Here is a 14698-nt window from a genome sequence, read left to right as displayed (position 1 = left end):
TCTCCAATAATTTTGTCTACATTTATGTTGATTTGTTGCGATATTGTGTGTTTTATTAATATTCTTTGTTGGTGTAGTGTCTCTAAGTAGTATTTTACTTTTTTCATCTTATATAAACACTGATGCTTTATACTCTATAARGGCTAGGGATTCACTCCCTTGGGAATTTGTATGCCAGTCAGTCCCCTTTTGATGGGGAGGCAGTCCAAATATGTAATCACTCTCTTACTTAGCTTAGCAATTCTAAATTTTCTAAGCAATACAATAGTAACTTTCTAATAGAAGACTGAACGACAAGCCCATATGAGTTCTGATATCAGTGATGTAGAATATGTATATTGTTTCATTAAGCGTTGTGAAAGTTTAGGATTTTTTTTTCTCTTTTTGAATTTTACAAGTTGGAACTGGAGATATGCGTATTTTAAAAAAAATACCAAGTGGAAAAGAAGGTGTAGTTATATTGTTTGGTGAATRTGTGGGAAAGAGCTTTGAGAGCATTGTTGCATATTTACATTCACGGTTTTGCTTTATCATTTTATAAGAGCAGCTTAACTTTTTATAATTTTTACAATAATTTAAAAACAATAATTATGTATTTGTTTCTTGCTGAACAGATGAACTAACAGTAACTGAGGACAGACATCATGTCTCGAGCACGGCAGCCCCCACTTGTAACTGGCATCTCTCCCAATGAGGGCATCTCATGGACAAAAGTGACAATTAGAGGAGAAAACTTGGGAACTGGGCCTACAGACCTCATAGGTAAGCTGGAGAGAGGAAGAAAAAAGTGTCTGCTCCTTCTTCTGACCTTATAGAATGTAACCTTTGGGATGTTGTTACAATTGCATTTTCTGTGCAAGTGACATTGTGAAAAATGACATTTCTCATACCATGCAACATAGATTTTACAAACAYGCACTTGAATCCATAAATTCAAGAAGGCTCTCCAAAGCATAACAAATTAGAATGGCCATACTTTGTTAGATGGACTTGTCACACCCAACATCCTGTATGGGACACTAGCTAAGAACTTGACAACTTTGCAGTCAGAGTGTTTTCAGTGATTTGAGAAAGTCACTGAGCATTACTATTACTTGAATTAATGTAAAATTCAATTAGTGTATCTGCAACAGTCTAAGACTAAAAGAGTAACAAAATATAGTTACACATTGTGTGAAGAATGGTCACCTCAATTTTTAACTGGATAGCTTAATTTGAATCATCATAGTTCTTGCATTGGAAGAAGGAACAAGCAGTTCTCCCCTATTTTTTTTCAGTGATTCTCATGACCTGATAGATCTTGATCATCACTGCTCTCAGCTGGCTCTTTTCCAGGCTGAAGAATCACAGCTTACATGGTGTGCTGTTGTTGTTTTTATTCTGTATACATCTTGGGGGACCGAAGAGGTTGTTTTTGTTCATTGAATTTCAGCTGCTATTTTGTAGCACCTACACTAGTGCAGAAAAGATCTTATGAGATAGTGCACAGAGTTTTTGCCTGCTTTACTATCTTAACTGATTATTACTATCTATCCTGATTAGATTAGTAGCATCAAACTTTGTAACCTCTTTATTCACCCTCATTTCTAATCATTTATGTATATATTGAATGGCAAAACTGCCAGTACATGCCCTGTGGAAACTTTCCAATGTGAAAACACACCATTTATTCTACCTCTGTTTCCTGTCTTTTAAACAGTTATTTATCTATTAGAGGATCATATCTAATAGCTACTTAATTTTCTTAAGCCATTTAAGAAGGACTTTGCACAACGTTTTGAAATCTAAGTTAACTATAAAAACTGTAATTGCCCATATTCRTTTTTTAAGTTAAGCATATGTGTATTCATGTTAGAGACAATTTGTCTAATCTGTTGTGGAGTCATGACTCCTGGAGAGTCTACTGGAGTTTTGTTTGGCTTTGCTAGAAACAACATTTCACCTCATAACTGTAAACCAAGATTCCCGAATTCCGCTCTTAGCCACCACAATGAACTTTGTGGCCAAGGACAAACTACTGTAATTTCAGTTTTCATCTAGAAAGAGGAAATACTTTCCATGCTTGCTAGACAAGGCTACTGTAGACTAACCTTTACTTAGAAATATTTGAAAATCTGATGACGTTGCAGGTAAGTGTACTTCTGAGTATCTGAATGTTTGGTGTGCCTCAGTATCTTCATTAGTTCATTGATATGATCCTTCTAGAAGCGATCAGGTAGCTTCTTGGAAGGAAGATATCTCCTGAACTGTGTCTCAGTATTACAGCTGGTTGACTATTATATATATTTATATAAAAATATATATATATTTATATATATGTATTTTTTTCCCCAGAGTAAATCTTACATTGGTGTTTTGAGGTAAACATAAATAAATATAAATACATGGCATAACCATTTTTTTTCCCCTAAGCTCACTGAGTTCTTGGCTTTTTTTCTAGTGAGTGAGTAAGACCTCAGACATGTAAAGATTTCTTTTCGTGGTTAAATTAGGCATGTAAATAGTCCATGTGCCTTGAACAAAAATACTTAAAAAAGTGACTCTTTTCAGGTATGAGATTTGCTCAAGTTTGAGCAAGGATTTTGTAAAGTTTATGATCTGCTATGGAGATATATTAGAGTAAAATGAAAAGCAAAAGATATATTTCTTCTATAAATAGAATATCATACAATAAAAGAATATACCTTTTCATCTCATCTTGTTAGGAGAGTTGTATTGTAATCTATGTGGGCCTTTGAAACTAAATGAATTATTTTTTGTCTTGTGGTACAAAAAGGCGAATCCAGGAGACACATGCAAAATCTATACTCTTGAGGTTTATTTTGTCTTTTAAGACATGTTCAACTTTAGGCATTGTAAAATTGTTGATATRTAAGTGTGACAAAAGTTATGAAGTTTCGTGAGAATGTCTTGTGCCTATTTGTTGAAATGAACAGGGAACTGAATCCTCCAAAATACACTTTAAAGGCTAGATCTCCAGTATAGCATTTTCAAAGATCCTTATACCATACAAAAGATTAAAATAAATTCTTATTTAAAGAGAAGTTTTCTCATTTTGTGAGGGAAGATGTTACTGTATTTTTATTGTCAGAGGATCTTTCCATGATGCCTTTATTTGTTTTAAAAATTGGCCTTTTCATTACCATAGGTAGTGCGGTATGTAAAATGTTTGTGGAGACTTTTTCTTTGGCATTTTTAAGAAACAGAGGAAGGCTGTTTCCCGTCATTTAAGAAGTGTCAGATCTTATGAATTTGTTCTCCTGAGAGCTTTAGCAACTTTCTAATAAATAGAAAATGAGCAATACACGGTTCTTTAAAATGGTTGTTCAGTAACTTCTTCCCTACCAAATTGCTTAAGCTTGAATCTTGATTTTAAAGTATAATTTGATTTAAGCTTGAATTCAGACTTCTCAAATTCTGAAGAGTGAAAATCTGTGTTTATGAATCATTCAGACAATCTTCTGCAGTTAGTCTCAAATTTCTACTGCAGTCTTTTTTTTTTTTTTTTCTTCTTCCTTTAGAGAACTACTTAGTAGCAAAAAACCAAAAGAGACTCAATACTGAAGTCTAAGGTTAAAACCCATGCATCATAATAAATGCCTGTTCTTCCCCCAACCCCAGATAAGTAAGAACTCCTGTTCTGGTTAAAATTTTGCAAAGAAACAACAACTAAAGAAATGCCAACCAAGATATTCTTGATATAAAACTTTTTTGTCCCTTTTTCTTTAGGCATCTTTGAAGAAACTGTTCTTGCTCACGTAAAATTCCCCTCAGTTATATTAAGATTCATGACGTTTTGTTTTTGGTTTGTTTGCTTGTTTTTTGTTTTTATCATTTTCAGAATAGGTTTTAGCAGGAAATGAGACGTTCTGATGTCTAACAAAACCATGAAAACTGCCAAATTTGTCTGCTGTGTAATGTCAGAGATTTAAATTGTGAGGAAGAAATAACTCTGAAGCTCTGGTACTGAGCCACATATTCTGACCTTTTTCAGTCTTCAAGTGCTTGTTAAATTGGTCAGAGCTTTCTAGAAACTGAAAACAAAAGCCAAATCAGTGGAGGAAGAACTGTTGTACCTACTTAACTTTTATTCCAGTACAGCCAACACACTAGTATGACCTTGTCATTTTGGATAGTGTGCCTTATGTTTTTAGGTAAGGGTAAGAGCACCTAATTTAACCTAAGTTAAGAACCTAATGAAGTTCTACAAATCAAGCCTGTTAGCAACTGTTCTCTATTAGTAGTATAGAAGTTAGAATCTTGCTATTTCTTTAGGACAACAAAACTCAAAKTAGGAATGTGACAACCGCCCTTCTAGATTTGCCCATCTATTCTAGCATCCAAAGTCCTGCTCTGATTACAGTTGAATGTTGTAGAAGATGTATGAAGACCCAGCAAGCCTCAGACCTCATACTCTAAATGTGAAGAGGTGTTCTTAAGCTTGCCGTAGTTTAGTATGCCATAGTCTTATTCTGTAAGAGCTTCATGGCTTTAAATATATTTTGTTTCGTAGTATGCCATTTGTTTTTCTGTTTTGTGAAAGTTTGACAGAAGAAACAGGTAAATATTAGGTTGCTGTTCTTTCATACAACAAGGGGAGTTTATTCAGCAGAATTAGTCTTGTATAACAAATTGTAATATGGGAGAAGGGAACAGTATTTGTGAAGGAGTACTTCTTTGGCCAAATATCTCTTAAGTATCCCTGAAAGTATCATTAAACAAATGAGCTTGGAAAAACATAGTTTCTTGTGAATATTTTGCAGATTTTCTTAATTTTTGCTGTGTAAATTCACGTGATAAATTGTGGTATCAAAGATTTTTGCTTGCAGTTTTGATGGAAGTTTCACATAAATACCTCTTGCAGAGGATCTTTTGTACAACGTGAAGTAAAAGTTCAAGATAGAAGAGATTAAAATAAGCTTCAAGCAACACTGTGTGTATTTCATGAAATGAAATAGGACATTAGAGCTGAAGTCACCTAGGGATTATCTGAGAAACATGTCTGTGACTTTCCTTCCTCCTTGGCTATTAAGGGCTGGGGAAGAATCATATATTTACGTGAAGTGTATGAAACAATGTAAGGGTATTTACATACAAAACTTCAAAAATATATTTATTCAGTCATTCTGTTTTTCAGGTTTAACAATCTGTGGGCATAACTGTCTGCTAACTGCTGAATGGATGTCTGCCAGTAAAATCGTGTGTCGAGTGGGACAAGCTAAAAATGATAAGGGGGACATTATTGTCACTACAAAGTCTGGTGGCAAAGGAACTTCAACTGTTTCTTTCAAACTGCTGAAGCCTGAAAAAATAGGTATTTTTCGTGTTCAAACTCATCTGTTTTTGCTAAATGAGTATATGACTGAGTGCTTCTTTAAATAAAATGTATATTTAAAATCGGCCCACCTGGGGACCCAATAGAGATTTCTAGTGTCTAAAAAATTGTATATCAATAAAATATATATAAATTCATAGTAAGTGTGAATTAAATTCCTCTTTCTCAATATCATATAAACCCTTAATGAGTAATGAAAAGTATCTCCTTATATTTCTAGGCAGAAGCATTAAAATTGTCAAAAAATTGATGACAGGTCCAGTAAYTGGTCATCTTACATGTTTTAAGTGCACTAGATAAATACAAAATATAAAAAAACCTCATGAGCTTTATACCTAAATCCAGAGCTGACAGTTAATCTTTTAAAGAAAGCTGAGTCATGCATGCCATTTCTTATTTGTAATTCAAACCAGCCTGTAAGACAAAGTTTGAAGTATTTTTCATGTGGTGCTTAATCATTAAAATGATGTTGCCAAGCAGTCTAGGACCTCTCCTTAATCTAGAATCCAGTCTAAATACCCTCTAGATTTAAAATGCCTCTCTCAAAATAACTCATTTATACAGTTGGATAGGCCTTTTTTTTTTTTTAACATAAGGGTTCTCACAAAGGGAGCTATTTTAGGTTTTTGTTCTCTCTGTGCAGTTCAGTGACAATTAAGTAATGCATAATTTCTTACAAGCTATTTTAAGATCTTCTGCATAAGTTCTGCCAAGGTATAAAATAAGGAATGTTCAAGAATCTGCCTATGATTTCTTCCTGGGGCCCAAGAAGATTTGTCCCTCACCTTTGCATGTTGTTTGTGCTAAGACTTTGGAAACACAGCCAGTCCTATGTTCACTGAGATTTTTGAAGGCATTGTCCTTTTGGCATGTGGCCAAAGTTGGCTGACTTTATGCTTAATAAGTGCCATAGAGAAAGATCTTTCTTAAAATATGACCATAGGGAGACCTCCAACTAACTGATGATTTTTCAAGTAATGGAGAAYAAAGTGGTGGACAGAGATCAAAATACTTGAGGGAATGAAAAATACTGTTATACTGTGATCATAGACAAGAGGACAATGCTCTTAATTCGCATGGAGTGATGTATTCTTTAAGAGGCAGTGTTTGATACCTAGGTATTAATACCTTTTCAGCTGCTATAATAAAATAATTTAGCATAATTGTATCCAGGTTGTTTTGCCATGTATATTCCAAAATATTACCTAGGCATGCATTTTCTATTTATTGGGATTTTTCAAATTAATTCAGTATGGTAGCAGTTGATAATGCTGGACAGCCTTTGTTGTTTTAAGGATATGTCCTTTGTTTTCTCTAGGTATCTTGGATCAGTCTGCTGTCTGGGTGGATGAAATGAACTACTATGACATGCGCACTGATAGGAACAAAGGGATTCCCCCCTTGTCCCTACGTCCAGCTAATCCACTTGGTATTGAGATAGACAAGTGAGTACCAAATGCCTTTAATCCACTTTTTTAGTGGTTTTCTCTATATATGCCTCTGTGAATTCCAGAARAGTCTAACAGTTTATAGGGCAGAGAAGGATTTGAAAATGCATACATATATGAACTGATGGTATATAATTCAATGCTTAAAAGGGCTGTTGTTGTATGATCTGTCCTGCTTCATATCATTTTTGGAGCATCAATTAAGACCGTAGATAATCTAAAAGCTTGATATATTGAACCTCTATGATGTTTAGATTTTGAGGAGGGCTTTGGATTTATATTTTGTAGCTATGGAGTACTTAACATTGCATTTGAGTTTCATGCAGCTTTTAAGGTTTAGATAGCTATCAGTTGCTAAAATTGCACTGTAAGATATGGTTTATTACAGCACAGCGACTAGTTTATTTCATTGAAATATAAAGACTGTTTTCCAATCCACAGAGTCCTTTGTTTTTGTTCACAAATAGGTAGACTTTGTAACATTTTTCTGAAAGAGGAACTTTACAATAAGCCATAAACAGAACTAGAGGGCTTTAGAAGAGATACTGATAGGGCTCCAAACCTGACCGACTCCTAGAAATAGTGTCAGAAACAATATTTCTCTTGATCAAGATACTAGCTTTGCCAGAAACAAAGGCTATTTAAAATTAGACTTTCACTAGCGGTCTCATTCTCTGAATACTTGGTTTGTTTGTGAGCAAGACTACATACCTGGTTTCATTTGCCTGTTTTTTTTAGAGTGGTGGAGACCATGAGTGATTTATTAYTCCTTTTTCACAAGGATGGAGTAAGGTGACTGTACACTTCTGTAGCAAGAAACTTCTTGGTCTAATTTTTGATGTCTGAAATTTGCCAGTAGCTCTATTAATTGTTGTTTGKGATTTAATTTAATCATTGTCTCTTATTACTTAGCATAATAGATAAAATCTTCTATTAAATCATTCATATTTGGGCTGAATTATCATCCTCTTGAAACCCTGACAATTAACAGCTCAGAATCTGAATCCTTCTGACAAAACATGACAGACTTCAAGAAGTTCTTAAAAACATGAAGTTCTTGCTTTCCATTTGTTTACTGATTTGTATCCAGTGGCAAGTGTCACATGAAAGGATTCATTGAGCTAAAGGCCRGAAGGAGTCGTTAGAATATTTGATCTAAAGTCTTGTCAGCTCAGACTGTTAATTATTTTTAAAATATAGTTATTTTTGCATTTAATCCAATGGTTTGTGATTATTCTTATTATATTTTTTCCCAGAAGATATCCGGTCTTGATTTGAAGGAATCACATTGTAGAAAATCCAGTGTCTATTGTTAGCTTGTTCTGATGGGTAAATGCACGTTTCCCTAAAACTATGATTTCCACTGGATTTGGCATTTCTTTCCAGCCTCTGGTTATGCATTTCTTTCCTAGTTTGAATATGCCTTTTTCTTTCTCTTGAAAGTAATTACCCAATTTTTTCGTAATAAGCTGAGATTTTTGACTGATCTATATCTCTTCTTGTTAGTATTTTTCTCCAGCYCTTGAAATAACTTATGATACTCTTCCAATGTAACCAGTTTTCCAACCCTGTTAAAATATGGACTSTAGAACTGTGGATAATGATATCCCAGAGTCATACCAGAAGACTTCCTGTCTCTGCTCTTCTTCCTCCCCAGTTTGTACATTCAAAAAAGATGATAATCCTTTGCACTGGGAGCTAGCAGTGAGTCGCTTGTTAGCCAGTTCTCATTGTTTGCTACTTCTGCTTCTGACGTGGTCTCCTATTACTCTGCAGGGATGRCCTGGATTTCTTTATCCTAGCTGTGTCATTTTGCATATGACASTGTTCAGCTGTATTGTTTCCTTGACAAGCTGGTCTTCTCAGTCGAGATGACAATCTTTCTTATTTACTTAATATTTTTGGCAACTRTTTATAAAAATTACTGGTGATAAAACTAATAGATGATTCAATTACTGATCCAGATATTATTGTGGGCTTTAGTAAAACCTTACCTGAAGATAATCTCAGGTTTGATTCCCGACTGATATTTTTTGCAGTTAGTCAGCTATGTGATATATACTATTGGCAGTGCAGAGCACTAAGTTTTTAATCAGTCTTGTGTACCAAGTTTCCATTAAAATAAMAATATATTAAATTTTGGGGGTTCTTTTTCAATGCAGAACTTAATTTTAAAGCTGGTATAATATATTTCAAACATTTTATGAAACTGTTAAAACTGACATTTCTCTACTTTAATTCTGTGCTAGTCRAACCCTATAAAAGCTTTTCCATTATTTTCTCTGGAATTTAAGTCTGAATAACTACTTCAGTTGTGTCAGATGCGCATTTTTCACAAGGCTTCTTTCAGTAAGTGTGCTGGTTATGACACAGTTGCTTTTAAATTGGTCTTATTTTAAGAGAACTATTAATAAAAGATCTCCACTTCATAACCAAAACCAATAGCTCTTACAGTCAAGGCAGCTTGTGTTTGATAGATTAAGAATTACTTTTTGGAAGCCTAAACAGTAGGATTATTTTAATTTCATGGCATCTGCTTGGATGTTTTGTTAAATAGGAAACCAACAGGATTATCTTTTATATATTTCATCTTGAAGCATGAGTAAGTAGCGTGTTAATGAAATCAGATTTTGTATGCAAAAGAAATACAAAGGAAGTCAGAAATATTTAAATACAGCTAGGAAAGAAGGACCCTTCTGTGAGGGGAAAATAGAGAAATATTTGGGGAATTGTCATCAAGCCTAGATGTTCAGTACTTTAAACACACAGGTTTACAAATACTTTATGTATGGAGTGGGTGAGCAAGGATAAAAGTTGTACAAGGTAGTGAAGAAAAATGGCAATTATAAATTAAAGGGAGCATACAAGCAGGCATTAACTATTACTAGTTACTGGAATAATTTCCCACTAGAAGTGATAAAAATCACTGGAATTCTGGGATGCTTTAAACTAAAAGAAAGCTAATGCAATAAAGAACAGTTGTGTATCGCAAGGAGGATGAACTCTGCAGCATAGTGGATCTTTCCTTTGTTAACAAGTTTGACTTGTTTAAACATTTAAAAAATGTTTACAGATGGAACATATCTTAGTTCCGAACCTGAAGAAATGGGCCGTGAGCTTGCGGCACTGGTCTGACTTGGTGGGATTTTCAACCTTTGCAGCACGCCTTGCAGCAGCCTCAAGGCAGCTGAGGAAAGGAGTGTTATGTATTGAGCATGCTAACAGTGGTAAACAAAAGAAACATTTAAAGAGGGATAGTGTGGAGAGGACCAGGGAGAAAAYTGCAAAGAAAAACAGATTTGAGAAAATAGGAGTGAGGATAGGGAAAAGGCTAGAGGGGAGCACACTGTGGAGAAAACAGGAATGGATAGAATAAGGATAGAAGAGGAAAAAGTCATTCTTCTAAAACATGATTGTCAGGCATCAATAAATGATGCAGGAAAGACAGTCTGCAACATGGGAAAGCATAGTTCACCTATCCTTTGTGTTATTTTTTCCTTTCAAATACAGGTTATTCTTCTAAAAAGTTGCATTTGTGAGTTTTTAAGATATTGTTTATGATACTTTGTCCAATTAAAGYACATTTTAAAATTAGCTATAGCTTGTGAAACATTTAGCTGGATACCTTCAAGATGTTGCAAATGGTACATTTAAATATGTATAAAATCTCTATAAATTTTCTATTCATTATGGAAGTTTTTTTAATAAATAACTTTAGTAAAATATTTCATTAAAGTGTTGACATGCATAGAGACTAATTTTTTTTTTTTTTTATCCTGACTCAATAGATGCAAGATTGGAGTTTAATCAGGAATGATTAGGATTTAAGTGAATAAAGCCTTTGAACTATGAATTAGATAGATAAATAATAGTGGGTCTCATGTATTCTGATTATTATTAGAATACCACATGTAATTTGACTTGCAGGAGTAATACATATATTCAAAATGTTCATTTAGAAACTGGATTTTTTTTTCCATATTCAGATTTTGCAAGGATATAAAAGTAAGAACTGTGGATATCCACTGTTCCTCAATATTGCTTTTTACTAAGTCAACACTAGTTAAGTGTTATAGGTATGCATCGTTTGCAAGCCATCATCTTTTAACCTGAAAATAATACATATTTGTAACTTCTGGCTGATAAGTCCTTCATGTTTTTCAAGACTTAATTGCTGTCCTTGTATCACAGAACTTTTTTTTGAAGTTGAGTTCTAGTCAAGGAAAAAAGTAAAATCAATCATCTTGTAATGCAACTAGAACACGTTAGCTAAGGATCAGTATTGAAACATAATAAAGTCACAGATATATTCATAGAAGGGTGTTTGTACATGTTGTTTTTCTGTCTTGCTCATAGTTGCGTGTTCATCATTTAAAACAGAACTTCCTCCAATTTGAACGAACTTATTACATTGTTAAAACTTAGTGCACGTTGTGCGTGAAGGAAACATTTCATAGCATATATACACAAAAAAGATATTTAAAATATATAATCTTTCTGAGTTTTAGTTTATTAGTTTTCAGGAAAGAGATTGAGACAGTTTTAGCTTTCTATTGCTGTCTTTGTAATAGCTTTAAGTGCAAAGTGAGTCCGGTGTCCCATCCACCCCCAACAAAGACAGGGCRGGGGGAAGGAATATTCCTGGCTGTGGTATTATGGAGATGAAGCCAGAAACCATTACAGGAGGCAGAAGGAAAATGAGGACCAAATGATTGCCAAATAAAGTGTGGGAAGTTAATATGAAAATACTAACAGTATCAGTAATGTTATAGTACTTTATGTTTATTTTCACTTTTTAAAATTGTTACAAGAACAGGTTGGTAAGTGATGTGGTGACTAGAATTTTGAACAGTTCAGGAAGAGAAAAATGTTGTTGTTGTTTCTTGAGAGCACTGGGCAAAATCTGCCTGTGAAAATTTAGATCCACGTTAAACTTGTGAACTAATTCTTGTTCAGATGTTTCACATATACTTTCTCAGTCCCATACAACAAGTTAGTGTTTACATCAAGTGTATTCTACCTCAGATCTAGTGATAGTTAGAAAGTTTTTGAATAGTGTTTGTTGTTTTGCATGTAGCAGAGGTCATTATGGTGGATCAATCGTGTACATGAAAGCAAATGCTGACATGTTAAGTACATTCCACATAGTTCTATATCCACCCACTCAATACAGATGCTGGCCTCTTCCCACGCCAGTTTCCAAAACATTTCAGCTGTGAAGATTTAACAGACTGATCTTACACTGCCACCTAATGGTAACTGTCAGCTTGCTACCATGAGTTAGGACTTTAGAGGTGGGAATTGAGATAATATATCTACGTGTGTGTGTGTGTGTGTGTGTGTGTGTGTGTGTCTGTGTATATATATATGTGTGTGTGTGTGTGTTATTACCGGTTTTTATGGAAGTTCATTGGATAGTTGCATATTTGAATAAGATAAGATCCTGTAGAATAAGATTAACTCTTTACAGTAGCAGATGCTTTATGCAAACCTATGTCATAGGGACACCAGAGAGAAAAATGGTTAAACCTGCAAGAGAGATCCAGTATTATGCTAAGGCTTATAAATAAAAATATGCTGAGGCTTACTGCTTGTAAAACTGTATCAGTTCAGCTACCTACTTCTGTTTCTAGTAGATTTTTCTTATCACATTTTCCCTTTTATCAAGGATAGTTAATCATTTTGTTGACATCTCTCTCATTAGCCCGATGCTACGAGAGAATAATTGTCAGAGTGCAGCTTTGTCTCTTTGCTGTTGCAGAGAGCTTTGTTAGCACCTTCTGATTTGTCTTGTTTAGTCTACTCCAGTGTCCTTTATGCTGGTCGTCTTGCATGCATGATTAACAAAGTACAGCCGCTACAAAGCCTGCTTCTAAGAGTCTGACTGGTACCAGAGGGAGAGTGTACAGCAACTCTAGTTTTAGCTTGTTTATGCTGGTTGCCATTCAGAATCTGTGTTTATTTAAAGTTGCTCCTTTTGACCTATAAACTCCTGTGGAATTAAGGTTCAAGTTACCTTTTGGTGGCAGTATCCAGTTTTGGGACCTGACTTTAATCTGTAAATACTGTCATGTATACTGAAAATCATGCTATGAGATTCTGAAACTTAAGAAGAAAAATAATATTTCCAGAAAAACTATAAATTGCGAAGTTGCTTTCATAGCCAAGCTCTATTCATTAGTATCCACTGCATTCTGTTGCTATTTCTCTAGAATTTTGTCTAATGTTAAATTGTAGCTCCTTGAAGGCTGTGATTTACCCATGGAGATCATAGGCTAATCTTAAACCTCTGGCAAATGTAAACACTCTGTGTATGCACAGGTTCTATAGTAGAATTTGAAAGAGTTGATATATGGTATAATATTACAATAGAATTATTGAGTACTAGATTACGTTGTACCTAAACTGTGGAGTGGTGCAGGATGTGCTTCTATTGCTGGGCACATGTGGCACAAGTGAATTGATTGTATGTTACATATTTTGGATCTAAAGTAGATGTGCGTGTCCTTTGCTTGAGTGCAAGTGCCATTGCAATACTGCACAATTGTATTAGATATACTTAAAGTATGTTTGAGGGAAGTGAAAGTTTGTGGTGGTTTGAAAGCAAATTTATTTACGCTTTGTGAGATCTTAATTATTTTTATATTTAAATTTGTTGCATGATAGTTTTGATGGATGAATAAGACTACTTTCAGCAGTTAACCAGAGCTCCAGTACCAGATCTGGTTTTGTTTTAATAAAATAATCTTGCCTAGCAGAAAGTTCTACTTTATTAATCTGATACATTTACCTTTGCTTAGATTGTAAGAATGGAAAAACGCACAGAGTCCTCAAAGATGGTAAATTTCTCTCTTTTACTGAGATTTCCTGGATTCTGTTTCTGGTTCCCAATTTATTTAGTGTGATGACTTTTTAATCAATGACAGTTTTAAGAGTTACTTCCTGCAGTACATAACTATTCTTACATAACTAGCAAAGCAACAGAATGATGGTCAAGAATTTCATTAAGTATAAGCGTGATCTCAGCTTTTGCTATTAGTCCATGTTCAGCCTAAAATACTCAAATGAGGAAAACAGAAATACTTTCTCAAACCACATATGTACCTGTTCATAAGTAAACTGCAAGTCAGTTCTCTTTATAAATCTGCCCTCAGAAGCTGTTATCTAGTTTAATAGTAGAAGTTAATGAAACCCAAGCTTACCATGGATGTGGAGTCRATCTCTCTTCAGATACATCTGGCCAGATGTTTTAGAAATGTGGTTGCTTTCAGTTTGAACATTTTAGTATGCAGCTTGTTGTAGAGATAGTTGTAGTAAGTAGTTTGAAACTATCCATTTTTGTTAGTGGAACAATATGATGAAATGCATGATAAAAATGAGGATGTTACACCATAGAGCTCACCATATTCTTAATGTACAACCCACATTCACCTTTGTGTTTGTCTTTTGTTGTAACTGTCTGAAATATATCCATCCAGTTAAGATCACCCACAAATGCATTGCTGGCTTATGGTTCCACACAAATACATCTGTTTGGGGAAGAAAGCTCCCAAGAACTTTCCAAAGCAGCCAAACTTTGAACTAAAAAAATCCTTTAATTCCTGTCAAACTGTTCCTGGGCAAAACTCATTTTCAGGAATTTATTACACTCCTACCTAAATGATTGGTCTTTGTCTCAGTATTTTTTTTTCCCTCTAGGAGTTGTAAAGCTCATACATAAGCTTAAACAATCATGCATGCGTTGTACAATCTTGTACTAGTAAGTAGCGTCTTGGTAACAGTATCTTTGACTATATGTGCTTTTCATGTTTTTTTACATCTATTGGCTTTTGAGGAAAATATGTTGAAGATCTGACAAATAGGAATGAATTCTGGGCAGGGTTTGTTTTGTACACAGACTTATATAGTGCTTGTA

General features: G+C 34.4%; 1 protein-coding gene across 2 annotated transcripts in view; it reads left to right on the top strand.

The window, feature by feature from the left end:
• EXOC2 (exocyst complex component 2) overlaps positions 1-14698 on the top strand; it is a 137051-nt gene that overhangs the window by 14004 nt on the left and 108349 nt on the right. Inside the window, exons 2-4 of one of the 2 annotated variants that reach the window (XM_085321624.1) lie at positions 615-762; positions 5138-5314; positions 6654-6780. In XM_085321624.1, the coding sequence (XP_085177750.1) occupies positions 645-762; positions 5138-5314; positions 6654-6780 (422 nt within the window). In that variant the 5' untranslated portion in view covers positions 615-644. The remainder of the gene's footprint in view (positions 1-614; positions 763-5137; positions 5315-6653; positions 6781-14698) is intronic. The other variant, XM_085321625.1, reaches the window with a different exon arrangement.

Source organism: Rhea americana, unplaced genomic scaffold (genome assembly GCF_003343005.1).
Source record: "Rhea americana isolate MKP2758 unplaced genomic scaffold, rheAme1 scaffold_70, whole genome shotgun sequence".
Classification (NCBI taxonomy): domain Eukaryota; kingdom Metazoa; phylum Chordata; class Aves; order Rheiformes; family Rheidae; genus Rhea; species Rhea americana.
This window is presented reverse-complemented; position numbering and strand designations above follow the sequence as displayed.